Source organism: Oncorhynchus mykiss, chromosome 18, assembly GCF_013265735.2.
Source record: "Oncorhynchus mykiss isolate Arlee chromosome 18, USDA_OmykA_1.1, whole genome shotgun sequence".
NCBI lineage: Eukaryota > Metazoa > Chordata > Actinopteri > Salmoniformes > Salmonidae > Oncorhynchus > Oncorhynchus mykiss.
In genome coordinates this window covers 71,577,561-71,592,560 of record NC_048582.1, presented here as the reverse complement: position 1 = coordinate 71,592,560, position 15,000 = coordinate 71,577,561, and the positions used below count along the sequence as shown (strand labels likewise).

General features: G+C 41.4%; 1 protein-coding gene across 1 annotated transcript in view; it reads left to right on the top strand.

Moving 5' to 3' along the window:
* The window catches only part of LOC110518582 (CUB and sushi domain-containing protein 2-like), a 458,013-nt gene that overhangs the window by 186,981 nt on the left and 256,032 nt on the right, over positions 1 to 15,000 (top strand). The window contains exons 25-27 of the mRNA XM_036953653.1: positions 7,316 to 7,412; positions 8,429 to 8,533; positions 14,941 to 15,000. The exon at positions 14,941 to 15,000 is cut by the window's right edge and continues 59 nt beyond it. Of these exons, the coding sequence (XP_036809548.1) occupies positions 7,316 to 7,412; positions 8,429 to 8,533; positions 14,941 to 15,000 (262 nt within the window). The remainder of the gene's footprint in view (positions 1 to 7,315; positions 7,413 to 8,428; positions 8,534 to 14,940) is intronic.

Genomic DNA, 15,000 nt, shown 5'->3' with positions numbered 1-15,000 from the left:
CATTAGAAGTCTGCAACCGTCCACACATCACTGTTCTTTCACTGACTGTGTTCTGGCTGTCACCACAAAAACATCTTCAGGACCAAAAAATATAATGTTTTACTGAGTTTATAAGATGTGCAGGCTACAGCAACTGTTATTTGCTGGCACGAGCTCTCAATATCATCCCATTGGCTCTCCAAACTGTCCATGAAATTTCAGCTACCGTGCATTCAGAAACTATTCAGACCCCTTGACTTTTTCCATATGTTGTTATGTTAGAGCCTTATTATAAAATATATTAAATTGTTTATCCCCCTTATAAATCTACACACAATATCCCATAAAGAAGGAAATACCTTATTTACATAAGTATTCAGACCCTTTTCTGTGAGACTTGAAACGGAGCTCAGGTGTATACTGTTTCCATTGATCATCCTTGATGTTTCTACAACTTGATTGGAGTCCACCTGTGGTAAATTCAATTGATTGGACATGATATGGAAAGACACACACCTGTCTATGTAAGGTCCCACAGTTGATAGTGCATGCCAGAGCGAAAACCAAGCCATGAGGTCAAAGGAATTGTCCATAGAGCTCAGAGAGGCACCTAAAGACTCTCAGACCATGTGAAACAATATTCTTTGGTCTGATGAAACCAAGATAGCACTCTATGGTCTGAATGCCAAGGATCACGGTTAGATGAAACCTGACACCATCCCTACGGGGGAAGCATGGTGGTGGCAGCATTATGCTGTGCAGATGTTTTTCAGCTGCAGGGACTGGGAGACTAGTCAGGATCGAGGGAAAGCTGAACGGAGCAAAGTATGGAGAGATCCTTGCTGAAAACCTGCTCCAGAGCGCTCAGGACCTCAGACTGGGGTGAAGGTTCACCTTCCAACAGGACAGCAACCCTAAGCACACAACCAAGACAACGCAAGAGTGGCTTCGGGAATGTCCTTGAGTGGCCCAGCCAGAGCCCGGACTTGAACCCGATCGAACACCTCTGGAGAGACCTGAAAATAGCTGCAAAGTGACTCTCCCAATCCCACCTGACAGAGCTTGAGAGGATCTGCAGAGAAGAATGGGAGGAACTCCCCAAATACAGGTGTGCCAAGCTTGTAGCATCATACCCAAGAAGACTCGAGGCTGTAGTCACTGCCAAAGGTTCTTCAACAAAGTACTGAGTAAAGGGTTTGAATACTTATGTAAATTAGATATTTCCATTTTTTTATATATAAATACATTTGCAAACATTTTTAAAAACCTGTTTTGAGTTGTCATTATGGAGTTTTGTGTGTAGATTGATGGGAGTAAAAAAAAAAAATTATTAGAATAATGCTGTAACGTAACACAATGTGGAAAAAGTCAAGGGGTCTGAATACTTTCCGAATGCTCTGTATATGATTTGCTGAAACAAATTGACTGTTGACATCTAGTGGAATCCCTAGGAACTGCAATCAGGCATGATTTCGCCCTATTATAAAACTGCCGTTTCAGTTCTGTTATACTCACAGACATTATTTTAACAGTTTTAGAAACTTTAGAGTGTTTTCTATCCAAATATACCAATTATACGCATTGAGCAAATGTCAACTTGTCTTTTTACCAAATTACCGTACAACAGACCATGTATTCACCCTGCACACCCTAATTGACAACCAAACAAACCAAAACAAAGGCAAAGTCTTCTCATGCTTTGTTGATTTAAAAAAAGCCTTTGACTCAATTTGGAATGAGGGTCTGCTATACAAACGGATGGAAAGTGGTGTTGGGGGTAAAACATACAACATTATAAAATCCATGTACACAAACAACAAGTGTGCGGTTAAAATTGGCAAAAAACACACCAATTTCTTCACACAGGGTCGTGGGGTTAGACAGGGATGCAGCTTAAGCCCCACCCTCTTCAACATATATATCAACGAATTGGCGCGGGCACTAGAAAAGTCTGCAGCACCCGGCCTCACCCTACTAGAATCCGAAGTCAAATGTATGCTGTTTTCTGATGATCTGGTGCTTCTGTCACCAACCAAGGAGGGCCTACAGCAGCACCTAGATATTCTGCACTGATTCTGTCAGGGCCCAGGTCTGACAGTAAATCTCAGTAAGACCAAAATAATGGTGTTCCAAAAATGGTCCAGTCGCCAGGACCACAAATACAAATTCCATCTAGACACTGTTGCCCTAGAGCACACAAAAAACTATACATACCTTGGCCTAAACATCAGCGCCACAGGTAACTTCCACAAAGCTGTGAACGATCTGAGAGACAAGGCAAGAAGGGCATTCTATGCCATCAAAAGGAACATACATTTCAACATACCAATTAGGATTTGGCTAAAAATACTCTAATCAGTCATAGAGCCCATTGCCCTTTATGGTTGTGAGGTCTGGGGTCCGCTCACCAACCAAGACTTCACCAAATTGAGACTCTGCACGCAGAATTCTGCAAAAATATCCATCGTCTTACAACGTAGAACACCAAATAATGCATGCAGAGCAGATTTAGGCCGATACCCAGTAATTATCAAAATCCAGAAAAGAGCCGTTAAATTCTACAACCACCTAAAAGGAAGCGATTCCCAAACCTTCCATAACAAAGCCATCACCTACAGAGAGATGAACCTGGAGAAGAGTCCCCTAAGCAAGCTGGTCCTGGGGCTCTGTTCACAAACACAAACACACCCTACAGAGCCCCAGGACAGCAGCACAATTAGACCCAACCAAATCACGAGAAAACAAAAGGATAATTCCTTGACACATTGGAAAGAATTTAAAAAAAACAGAGCAAACTAGAATGCTATTTGGCCCTAAACAGAGAGTAAACAGCGGCAGAATACCTGACCACTGTGACTGACCCAAACTTAAGGAAAGCTTTGACTATGTACAGACTCAGTGAGCATAGCCTTGCTATTGAGAAAGGCCGCCGTAGACAGACATGGCTCTCAAGAGAAGACAGGCTATGTGCTCACTGCCCACAAAATGAGGTGGAACCTGAGCTGCACTTCCTAACCTCCTGCCCAATGTATGACCATATTAGAGAGACATATTTCCCTCAGATTACACAGATCCACAAAGAATTCGAAAAACAAAATCCAATTTTGATAAACTCCCATATCTACTGGGTGAAATTCCACAGTGTGCCATCACAGCAGCAAGATTTGTGACCTGTTGCCACGAGAAAAGGGCAACCAGTGAACAACAAACACCACTGTAAATACAATCCAAAATGATGGTGATTTATTTCCCCTTTTGCACACTGTTTCAACACTGTATATTGACATACTACGACATTTGAAATGTCTTTATTCTTTTGTGTGAGTGTAATATTTATTAATATTAATATTTACTGTTATCGTTCATTTCACTTTTGTTTGTCTGATTCACTTGCTTTGGCAATGTAAACATGTTTCCCATGCCAATAAAACCTTTTGAAGAGAGAGAGATGTAGAGAGAGAGAGAGAGGGAGGGAGGGAGGGAGGGAGGGAGGGAGGGAGGGAGGGAGGGAGGGAGGGAGAGAGAACCAAAATCGCACCCTAATCCCTATATAGTACACTGCTACCCCTAAGGCCAAAATTAGTGCAGTACGTAGTGAATAGTGTGTCATTTGGGATGTATTTTGGGATGTATGTGCAGTGTTTGGTCAACTAAAGCCTCTCTCATCCCCAGACTAGAGGGAGGGAATTATATTGTTCATGTTGTTATTAGTTTCTATTCCCTGTGTTTCTGTACAGTCTTGGCCCTTCGTCTCTCCTCTAATCTAGGTGATTTTAATATCTTGTTGTTTCTGTACAATCTTGGCCCTTCGTCTCTCCTCTAATCTAGGTGATTTTAATATCTTGTTGTTTCTGTACAGTCTATGTCTTGCATTTGATGATAAGCCAGCAGTTTAACAGCAGTACAGGCCTTTAGAGTAATAGAGATAGTGGTTTTTAGAAGAAGCTTTTATGCCCAGTGGTTGAGGAGAGAGAGATAATAATCAGAGCTGCATTTTAGCATCTCCACAGTTAATTACATTAGGCACACTATCAAATCACATTGTATTTCTCACATATTCTGAACACAACAGGTGTAGGACCTTACCATGAAATGCTGACTTACAAGCCCCTTAACCAACAATGCAGTTCAAGAAATAGAGTTAAGAAAATATTTAATAAATAAATTAAAGTAAAAATAAATAAAAAAAAGTAACACAAGAAATTGACATGACAATAATATATATCCCGGTACCGAGTCAGTGTACAGGTTAGTTTAAGTAATTTGTACATGCATATGACTTTCCTGAATTGGACCCTTTGAATTTATACCAGAGGCTCCACCGGCAGAAAATAGGTATTCGGTGTGGATTTGTCCCAGCAAGCGGACCATCCATCGCTTCCGAGTATACTACTTGCTAATGTTCAGTCTCTGGACAATGAAGTAGACGAGCTCAGGACGAGGATCTCCTTCCACAGAGACATCAGGGACTGTAACTCTATTTCACGGAATCATGGCTCTCTCGGGATATACTCTCCCCGTCCATGGGTTCTCAGTACATCGCGTAGACTGGAATAAAGAACTCTCACACTCATGGTGTGATTGTGAAAATGTACTGAACCTCAAATCCTTTTGTTTACAGATACTCCTAGAATACCTCACTATGAAATACAGACCGTATTGCACAGAGGTGTATATTCCCCCTCAAGTCAACAACGGCCCTCAAGGAACTACACTGAACTTTATGCAAACTGGAAACAACAGTTTAACCTGAGGATTTCTTGTAGTTGGGGATTTTAACTTCTTGGCTACCGTTAGTGGGTATGAAAGGAATTGGAGTGCATGAAAGGAGAGTTGTATGGCATTGAAGCTCGCCTGGAGGGTTGTTAACACAGTGTCCAAAGAACGGCCAGAAGTATACAGAATGGTGTCGTCTGCGTAGAGGTGGATCAGAGACTCACCAGCAGCAAGAGCTACATCATTGATATAGACAGAGAAGAGAAGAGAGTCGGTCCAATAATTGAACCCTGTGGCACCCCCATAGAGACTGCCAGAGGCCTGGGCAACAGACCCTCCGATTTGACACACTGAACTCTATCAGAGAAGTAGTTGGTGAACCAGGCGAGGCAATCATTTGAGAAACCAAGGCTATTGAGTCTGCCGATGAGGATGTGGTGATTGACAGAGTCTAAAGCCTTGGCCAGGTCAATGAATACGGCTGCAAAGTATTGTTTCTTATCAATGGCGGTTAAGATATCGTTTAGGACCTTGAGCTTGGCTGAGGTGCACCCATGACCAGTTCTGAAACCAGATTGCATAGGGGAGAAGGTATGGTGGGAATCGAAATGGTCAGTAATTTTTTTGTTGACTTGGTTTTCGAAGACCTCAGAAAGGCAGGTTAGGATAGATTTAGGTCTGTCCCAGTTTGGGTCAAGAGTGTCCCCCCCCTTTGAAGAGGGGGATGCCCGCAGCTGCTTTCCAATCTTTGGGAATCTCAGACGACACGAAAGAGAGGTTGAACAGGTTAGTAATAGGGGTGGCAACAATTTTGGCAGATAGTTTTAGAAAGAAATGGTCCAGAGTGTCTAGCCCGGCTGATTTGTAGGTGTCCAGATTTTGCAGCTCTTTCAGAACATCAGCTGACTGGATTTGGGAGAAGAAGAAACGGGGAAGGCTTGGGCGAGTTGCTGTGGGGAGCGCAGGGCTGTTGACCGGGGTAGGGGTTGCCAGGTGGAAAGCATGGCAAGCCGTAGAAAAATGCTTATTAAAATTCTCAATTATAGTGGATTTATCGGTGGTGACAGTGTTTCCTATCTTCAGTGCAGTGGGTAGCTGGAAGGAGGTGCTCTTATTCTCCATGGACTTTACAGTGTCCCAGAACTTTTTTGAGTATATCAATGATGTTGCTCTTGCTGCGGGCGATTCCCTGATCCACCTCTACGCAGACGACACCATTCTGTATACTTCTGGCCCTTCCATGGACACTGTGCTATCTAAACTCCAAACGAGCTTCAATGCCATACAAGACTCCTTCCATGTCCTCCAGCTGCTCTTAAACGCTAGTAAAACCAAATGCATGCTTTTCAACTGGCTCCAGGTCATCTACAAGTCCATGCTAGGTAAAGCTCCGCATTATCTCAGTTCACTGGTCACGATGGCAACACCCACCGTATCTCACTGATCATCCCTAAAGCCAACACCTCATTTGGCCGCCTTTCCTTCCAGTTCTCCCTCACCAACTTCAAACATCTAATATCTGAGCAGCTAACCGATCGTTGCAGCTGTACATAGTCCATTGGTAAATATCCCACCCAATTTATATACCTCATCCCGATACTGTTTATATTTATTTACTTTTCTGCTCTTTTGCACACCAATATACCTGCACATGACCATCTGATAATGTATTTATTTTTAATTTATAGATTGTAATTATTCTCCTACCTCCTCATGCCTTTTGCACACATTGTGTATATAGACTCTCTTTTTTCTTTTTTCTACTGTGTTATTGACTTGTTAATTGTTTACTCCACTCTGTGTTGTCTGTTCACACTGCTATGCTTTATCTTGGCCAGGTCGCAGTTGTAAATGAGAACTTGATCTCAACTAGCCTACCTGGTTAAATAAAGGTGAAATAAAAAATAAATAAATACACAGAGAAATAGAGATACAGAGAGTGAGATACAGAGAGAGAGAGAGAGATAGAGGGAGATACAGAGAGAGAGAGAGAGAGAGAGAGAGAGAGATTGAGAGACAAGAGAGGCAAATTGAGTTCACATACTGACTGGTCTTCTGATCCACGCACCTACTTTTTTTAAGGTATCTGTGACCAACAGCTGTATATTTGTATTCCAAGTCATTAGAAATCCATAGATTCATTTATTAATTTTTTCAATTGACTGATTTCCTTATAGGAACTGTAATTAATAAAATCGTAGCAATTGTTTCCTGTTGCATTTATATTTCTGTTCTGTGTATAATTTCTAATCTCAAGTGCGAGTATAGAGCCAAAACAACACCATTTTTGGAAGACAACTGAGACACGTTGGGACCTTTGTGTCCCTTGATTTTCCCTCTTTCTGAACCTCTGCTTTTTGCTCTGCTCTTGTTAAGGTTTAGGAGAAAGAGGAGACGAGAGGAGAGATGACAGTAAAGAAGAGGATGGGGGAGAGAGACTTCTCCTCTCGTCTCCTCTCCTCTCCTCTCGTTTCCTCTCCTCTCCTCTCGTCTCGTCTCGTTTCCTCTCCTCTCGTCTCGTGTCCTCTCCTCCTCTCCTCTCCTCTCCTCTCCTCTCCTCTCCTCTCCTCTCCTCTCCTCTCCTCTCCTCTCCTCATATCTCCTCTTTCTCTCTCCTCAGATCCAGGTGATCAGTTTTGTGACTGAACAGAACTGGGATTCTCTAGAGGTGTTTGATGGAGGAGACAACAGCGACACCATGCTGGGGAGCTTCTCAGGTGAGTCACTCTATCCTTCTCTAATTCTCTCTCGTTCTCTCTTTCTCTCTTTCTCTCTCTCTTTCTATGTGTGTTGGTGGAGTGTTAAACCATGCTGTTTAACTTAGGTGGGGATGGTTAAGTATTTTTTTCAAAACCACCAAATATATCCATGACTCCCATGAGTTGCTCAATACTACCACCACAGCCTGTCCGTTACCAGTGAGTAACCCACCTGTTACTCTGCTGCTCAATAGATGAAACAGAGAGAAGCAGCAAGTCACTATTGATCTGCGTTACAGACGGTTGAGTGTATCAATACTCACTCGAGCTCAAAGAGAGGAGAAGCAGGTGTATTAGAATGCGTACTGTTGAAAAGGTTTATTTTAGAGGTTTATTCTAGAGATCAAGTGACTCATTAGTTTATCCTGTGTAATGTTTAACCTCGTCATATAACGATACTATAGAGCCTCCCCCCTCTAACCACTAGGCTACCTGCCTCTAACCACTAGGCTACCTGCTCTAACCACTAGGCTACCTGCTCTAACCACTAGGCTACATGCTCTAACCACTAGGCTACCTGCTCTAACCCCTAGACTACCTGCTCTAACCACTAGGCTACATGCTATAACCACTAGGCTACCTGCTCTAATCACTAGACTACCTGCTCTAACCAATAGGCTACCTGCTCTAACCACCAGGCTATCTGCTCTAATCACTAGGCTACCTGCTCTAACCACTAGACTACCTGCCTCTAACCACTAGGCTACCTGCCTCTAACCACTAGGCTACCTGCCTCTAACCACTAGGCTACCTGCTCTAACCACTAGACTACCAGCTGCCCCAGTTGACCTGCTCTGTTAAATCTCTCTTACATGAAACAAGCGTCATTATGAATAAACGCTTATCTGTTCTTACAAGCGGTGTGAGTACCTAAACATGTACATCTGTCCTCCTACTATAACCACTGTAAGATAAATAAGGCTCGATGAAGAGTTGAATGTGTCGATGAAGAGTACTCTTGGTCTCCCCTGCAGGAACGACGGTCCCAGCACTCCTGAACAGCACGTCCAACCAGCTCTACCTACACTTCTTCTCTGACATCAGCGTGTCTGCTGCTGGCTTCAGGCTGGAATACAAGAGTAAACATTGAACCATAATATCAATGGGATGTGTCCCAGTGAAATATATTATAATATCAATGGGATGTGTCCCAGTGAAATATATTATAATATCAATGGGATGTGTCCCAGTGAAATATATTATAATATCAATGGGATGTGTCCTAGTGAAATATATTATAATATCGATGGGATGTGTCCCAGTGAAATATATTATAATATCAATGGGATGTGTCCCAGTGAAATATATTATAATATCAATGGGATGTGTCCCAGAGAAATATACTATAATATCAATGGGATGTGTCCTAGTGAAATATATTATATCAATGGGATGTGTCCCAGTGAAATATATTATAATATCAATGGGATGTGTCCCAGTGAAATATATTATAATATCAATGGGATGTGTCCCAGTGAAATATATTATAATATCAATGGGATGTGTCCTAGTGAAATATATTATAATATCAATGGGATGTGTCCCAGTGAAATATATTATAATATCAATGGGATGTGTCCTAGTGAAATATATTATAATATCAATGGGATGTGTCCCAGTGAAATATATTATAATATCAATGGGATGTGTCCTAGTGAAATATATTATAATATCAATGGGATGTGTCCTAGTGAAATATATTATAATATCAATGGGATGTGTCCCAGTGAAATATATTATAATATCGATGGGATGTGTCCCAGTGAAATATATTATAATATCAATGGGATGTGTCCCAGTGAAATATATTATAATATCAATGGGATGTGTCCCAGTGAAATATATTATAATATCAATGGGATGTGTCCTAGTGAAATATATTATAATATCAATGGGATGTGTCCCAGTGAAATATATTATAATATCAATGGGATGTGTTCTAGTGAAATATATTATAATATCAATGGGATGTGTCCCAGTGAAATATATTATAATATCAATGGGATGTGTGTAATGGTTTTCTTGATGAGAAGGAGAGTCGGACCAAAATGCAGCGTGTTGATTGCGATCCATGTTTTAATAAACAAACGTAAAACACGAATCAATACAAACACTACAAAATAAAGGACGTAATGAACGTAACGAAAACCTCAACAGCCTATCTGGTGAAAACACATAGACAGGAACAATCACCCACAAACACAGTGAAACCCAGGCTACCTAAATATGGTTCCCAATCAGAGACAATGACGAACACCTGCCTCTGATTGAGAACCATATCAGGCCGAACATAGAACTGGACAAACTAGACATGTAACATAGAATGCCCACTCTGATCACACCCTGACCAACCAAAACATAGAAACATACAAAGTAAACTATGGTCAGGGTGTGACAGTACCCCCGCCCCCCAAGGTGCGGACTCCGGCCGCAAAACCTGAACCTATAGGGGAGGGTCTGGGTGGGCATCTGTCCGCGGTGGCGGCTCTGGCGCTGGACGTGGACCCCACTCCATAATAGTTTTAGTCCACCTCCTTAGCGTCCCTAGATAGGTTACCCTCCTAAATGACAGCTCGGGACAGAGGGGCAGCTCGGGACAGAGGTAGCTCGGGACTGATGGGTAGCTCAGCACTGAGAGGAAGCTCAGCACTGAGAGGAAGCTCAGCACTGAGAGGAAGCCCAGGCAGGTAGTTGGATCTAGCAGATCCTGGCTGACTGGCAGATCTGGAAGAGTCTGGTCGACTGGCAGATCTGGAAGAGTCTGGTCGACTGGCAGATCTGGAAGAGTCTGGTCGACTGGCAGATCTGGAAGAGTCTGGTCGACTGGCAGATCTGGAAGAGTCTGGTCGACTGGCAGATCTGGAAGAGTCTGGTCGACTGGCAGATCTGGAAGAGTCTGGTTGACTGGCAGCTCTGGCTGCTCCATGCTGACTGGCTGCCCCATGCTGACTGGCAGCTCTGGCTGCTCCATGCTGACTGGCTGCTCCATGCTGACTGACAGCTCTGGCTGCTCCATGCTGACTGGCAGCTCTGGCTGCTCCATGCTGACTGGCTGCTCTGGCTGCTCCATGCTGACTGGCGGCCCTGGCTGCTCCATGCTGACTGGCGGCCCTGGCTGCTCCATGCTGACTGGCGGCCCTGGCTGCTCCATGCTGACTGGCGGCTCTGGCTGCTCCATGCTAACTGGCGGCTCTGGCGGCTCCTTGAAGACTGGCAGCTCTGGCGGCTCCTTGCAAACTGGCAGCTTTGGCGGCATCCTGCAGACTGGCAGCTCTGGCGGCTCCTTGCAGACTGGCAGCTCCTTGCAGACTGGCAGCTCCTTGCAGACTGGCAGCTCTATGCAGACTGGCAGCTCTATGCAGACTGGCAGCTCCTTGCAGACTGGCAGCTCCTTGCAGACTGGCAGCTCCTTGCAGACTGGCAGCTCCTTGCAGACTGGCAGCTCCTTGCAGACTGGCAGTTCCGAACAGGCGGGAGACTCCGGCAGCGCTGTAGAGGCGGAAAGCTCTGACAGCGCTAAACAGGCGGGAGACTCCGACAGCGCTGAAGAGGAGGAAGGCTCTGGCAGCGCTGGACAGGCGAGGCGCACTGTAGGCCTGATGCGTGGTGCTGGCACTGGTGGTACTGGGCCGAGGACATGCACAGGAAGCCTGGTGCGGGGAGCTGCTACCGGAGGGCTGGGGTGTGGAGGTGGTACCCTGCCAGTACCCTGTGTACCCTGCCAGTACCCTGTGTCCTAGTGAAATATATTTTAATATCAATGGGATGTGTCCCAGTGAAATATATTATAATATCAATGGGATGTGTCCCAGTGAAATATATTATAATATCAATGGGATGTGTCCTAGTGAAATATATTATAATATCAATGGGATGTGTCCTAGTGAAATATATTATAATATCAATGGGATGTGTCCTAGTGAAATATATTATAATATCAATGGGATGTGTCCTAGTGAAATATATTATAATATCAATGGGATGTGTCCTAGTGAAATATATTATAATATCAATGGGATGTGTCCCAGTGAAATATATTATAATATCAATGGGATGTGTCCCAGTGAAATATATTATAATATCAATGGGATGTGTCCCAGTGAAATATATTATAATATCAATGGGATGTGTCCTAGTGAAATATATTATAATATCAATGGGATGTGTCCTAGTGAAATATATTATAATATCAATGGGATGTGTCCTAGTGAAATATATTATAATATCAATGGGATGTGTCCTAGTGAAATATATTATAATATCAATGGGATGTGTCCCAGTGAAATATATTATAATATCAATGGGATGTGTCCCAGTGAAATATATTATAATATCAATGGGATGTGTCCCAGTGAAATATATTATAATATCAATGGGATGTGTCCCAGTGAAATATACTATAATATCAATGGGATGTGTCCTAGTGAAATATATTATAATATCAATGGGATGTGTCCTAGTGAAATATATTATAATATCAATGGGATGTGTCCCAGTGAAATATATTATAATATCAATGGGATGTGTCCCAGTGAAATATATTATAATATCAATGGGATGTGTCCCAGTGAAATATATTATAATATCAATGGGATGTGTCCTATTGAAATATATTATAATATCAATGGGATGTGTCCCAGTGAAATATATTATAATATCAATGGGATGTGTCCTAGTGAAATATATTATAATATCAATGGGATGTGTCCCAGTGAAATATACCATAATATCAATGGGATGTGTCCTAGTGAAATATACTATAATATCAATGGGATGTGTCCTAGTGAAATATATTATAATATCAATGGGATGTGTCCTAGTGAAATATATTATAATATCAATGGGATGTGTCCTAGTGAAATATATTATAATATCAATGGGATGTGTCCTAGTGAAATATACTATAATATCAATGGGATGTGTCCCAGAGAAATATACTATAATATCAATGGGATGTGTCCCAGTGAAATATATTATAATATCAATGGGATGTGTCCCAGAGAAATATACTATAATATCAATGGGATGTGTCCCAGTGAAATATATTATAATATCAATGGGATGTGTCCTAGTGAAATATATTATAATATCAATGGGATGTGTCCCAGTGAAATATATTATAATATCAATGGGATGTGTCCTAGTGAAATATATTATATCAATGGGATGTGTCCCAGTGAAATATATTATAATATCAATGGGATGTATCCTAGTGAAATATATTATAATATCAATGGGATGTGTCCCAGTGAAATATATTATAATATCAATGGGATGTGTCCTAGTGAAATATATTCTAATATCGATGGGATGTGTCCTAGTGAAATATATTATAATATCAATGGGATGTGTCCTAGTGAAATATATTATAATATCAATGGGATGTGTCCTAGTGAAATATTTTATAATATCAATGGGATGTGTCCTAGTGAAATATATTATAATATCAATGGGATGTGTCCCAGTGAAATATATTATAATATCAATGGGATGTGTCCTAGTGAAATATTTTATAATATCAATGGGATGTGTCCTAGTGAAATATATTATAATATCAATGGGATGTGTCCTAGTGAAATATATTATAATATCAATGGGATGTGTCCCAGTGAAATATATTATAATATCGATGGGATGTGTCCCAGTGAAATATATTATAATATCAATGGGATGTGTCCCAGTGAAATATATTATAATATCAATGGGATGTGTCCTAGTGAAATATATTATAATATCAATGGGATGTGTCCTAGTGAAATATATTATAATATCAATGGGATGTGTCCTAGTGAAATATATTATAATATCAATGGGATGTGTCCTAGTGAAATATATTATAATATCAATGGGATGTGTCCTAGTGAAATATATTATAATATCAATGGGATGTGTCCTAGTGAAATATTTTATAATATCAATGGGATGTGTCCTAGTGAAATATATTATAATATCAATGGGATGTGTCCCAGAGAAATATACTATAATATCAATGGGATGTGTCCTAGTGAAATATATTATAATATCAATGGGATGTGTCCTAGTGAAATATATTATAATATCAATGGGATGTGTCCTAGTGAAATATATTATAATATCAATGGGATGTGTCCTAGTGAAATATATTATAATATCAATGGGATGTGTCCTAGTGAAATATATTATAATATCAATGGGATGTGTCCTAGTGAAATATATTATAATATCAATGGGATGTGTCCCAGTGAAATATATTATAATATCGATGGGATGTGTCCCAGTGAAATATATTATAATATCAATGGGATGTGTCCTAGTGAAATATATTATAATATCAATGGGATGTGTCCCAGTGAAATATATTATAATATCAATGGGATGTGTCCTAGTGAAATATATTATAATATCAATGGGATGTGTCCTAGTGAAATATATTATAATATCAATGGGATGTGTCCCAGTGAAATATATTATAATATCAATGGGATGTGTCCTAGTGAAATATATTATAATATCAATGGGATGTGTCCTAGTGAAATATATTATAATATCAATGGGATGTGTCCCAGTGAAATATATTATAATATCAATGGGATGTGTCCTAGTGAAATATATTATAATATCAATGGGATGTGTCCTAGTGAAATATATTATAATATCAATGGGATGTGTCCCAGTGAAATATATTATAATATCAATGGGATGTGTCCCAGTGAAATATATTATAATATCAATGGGATGTGTCCCAGTGAAATATACTATACTATCTCTCTCTCTGTCTGTCTGTCTGTCTCTCTCTGTCTGTCTGTCTGTCTGTCTGTCCCTCTCTCTCTGTCTCTCTCTCTGTCTGTCTGCCTCTCTCTCTCTCTCTGTCTGTCTGTCTCTCTCTCTCTCTCTCTCTCTGTCTGTCTGTCTCTCTCTGTCTCTCTCTCTCTCTCTCTGTCTGTCTGTCTCTCTCTGTCTCCCTCTCTCTCTCTGTCTGTCTGTCTCTCTCTGTCTCTCTCTCTCTCTCTCTCTGTCTGTCTGTCTCTCTCTGTCTCTGTCAAAAGTGAAATAAACAATTTAAAATCCAAAATGAATAGAGACATCTCTCATCTCTCTCATCTCTCCATATCTCCCTCTCTCATCTCTCTATATCTCCCTCTCTCATCTCTCCATATCTCCCTCTTCTCTCTCTCTCTCCTTCTCTCTCCATATCTCCCTCTCATCTCTCCATATCGCCCTCTCTCTCTCATATCTCCATGTCTCCCTCTCTCATCTCTCCATATCTCCCTCTCTCATCTCTACATACCTCCCTCTCTCTCATCTCTCCATGTCTCCCTCTCTCATCTCTCCATATCTCCCTCTCTCTCATCTCTCCATGTCTCCCTCTCTCATCTCTCCATTTCTCCCTCTCCCTCTCCCTCTCTCTCTCTCTCTCTCTCTCTCTCCCTCTCCCTCTCCCTCTCTCTCTCATCTCTCCATGTCTCCCTCTCTCATCTCTCCATGTCTCCCACTCTGTCCCTCTCAGCGGTCTCTCTGACCAGTTGTCCAGAGCCAGTGGTACCTATGAACGGTATCAAGGTGGGAG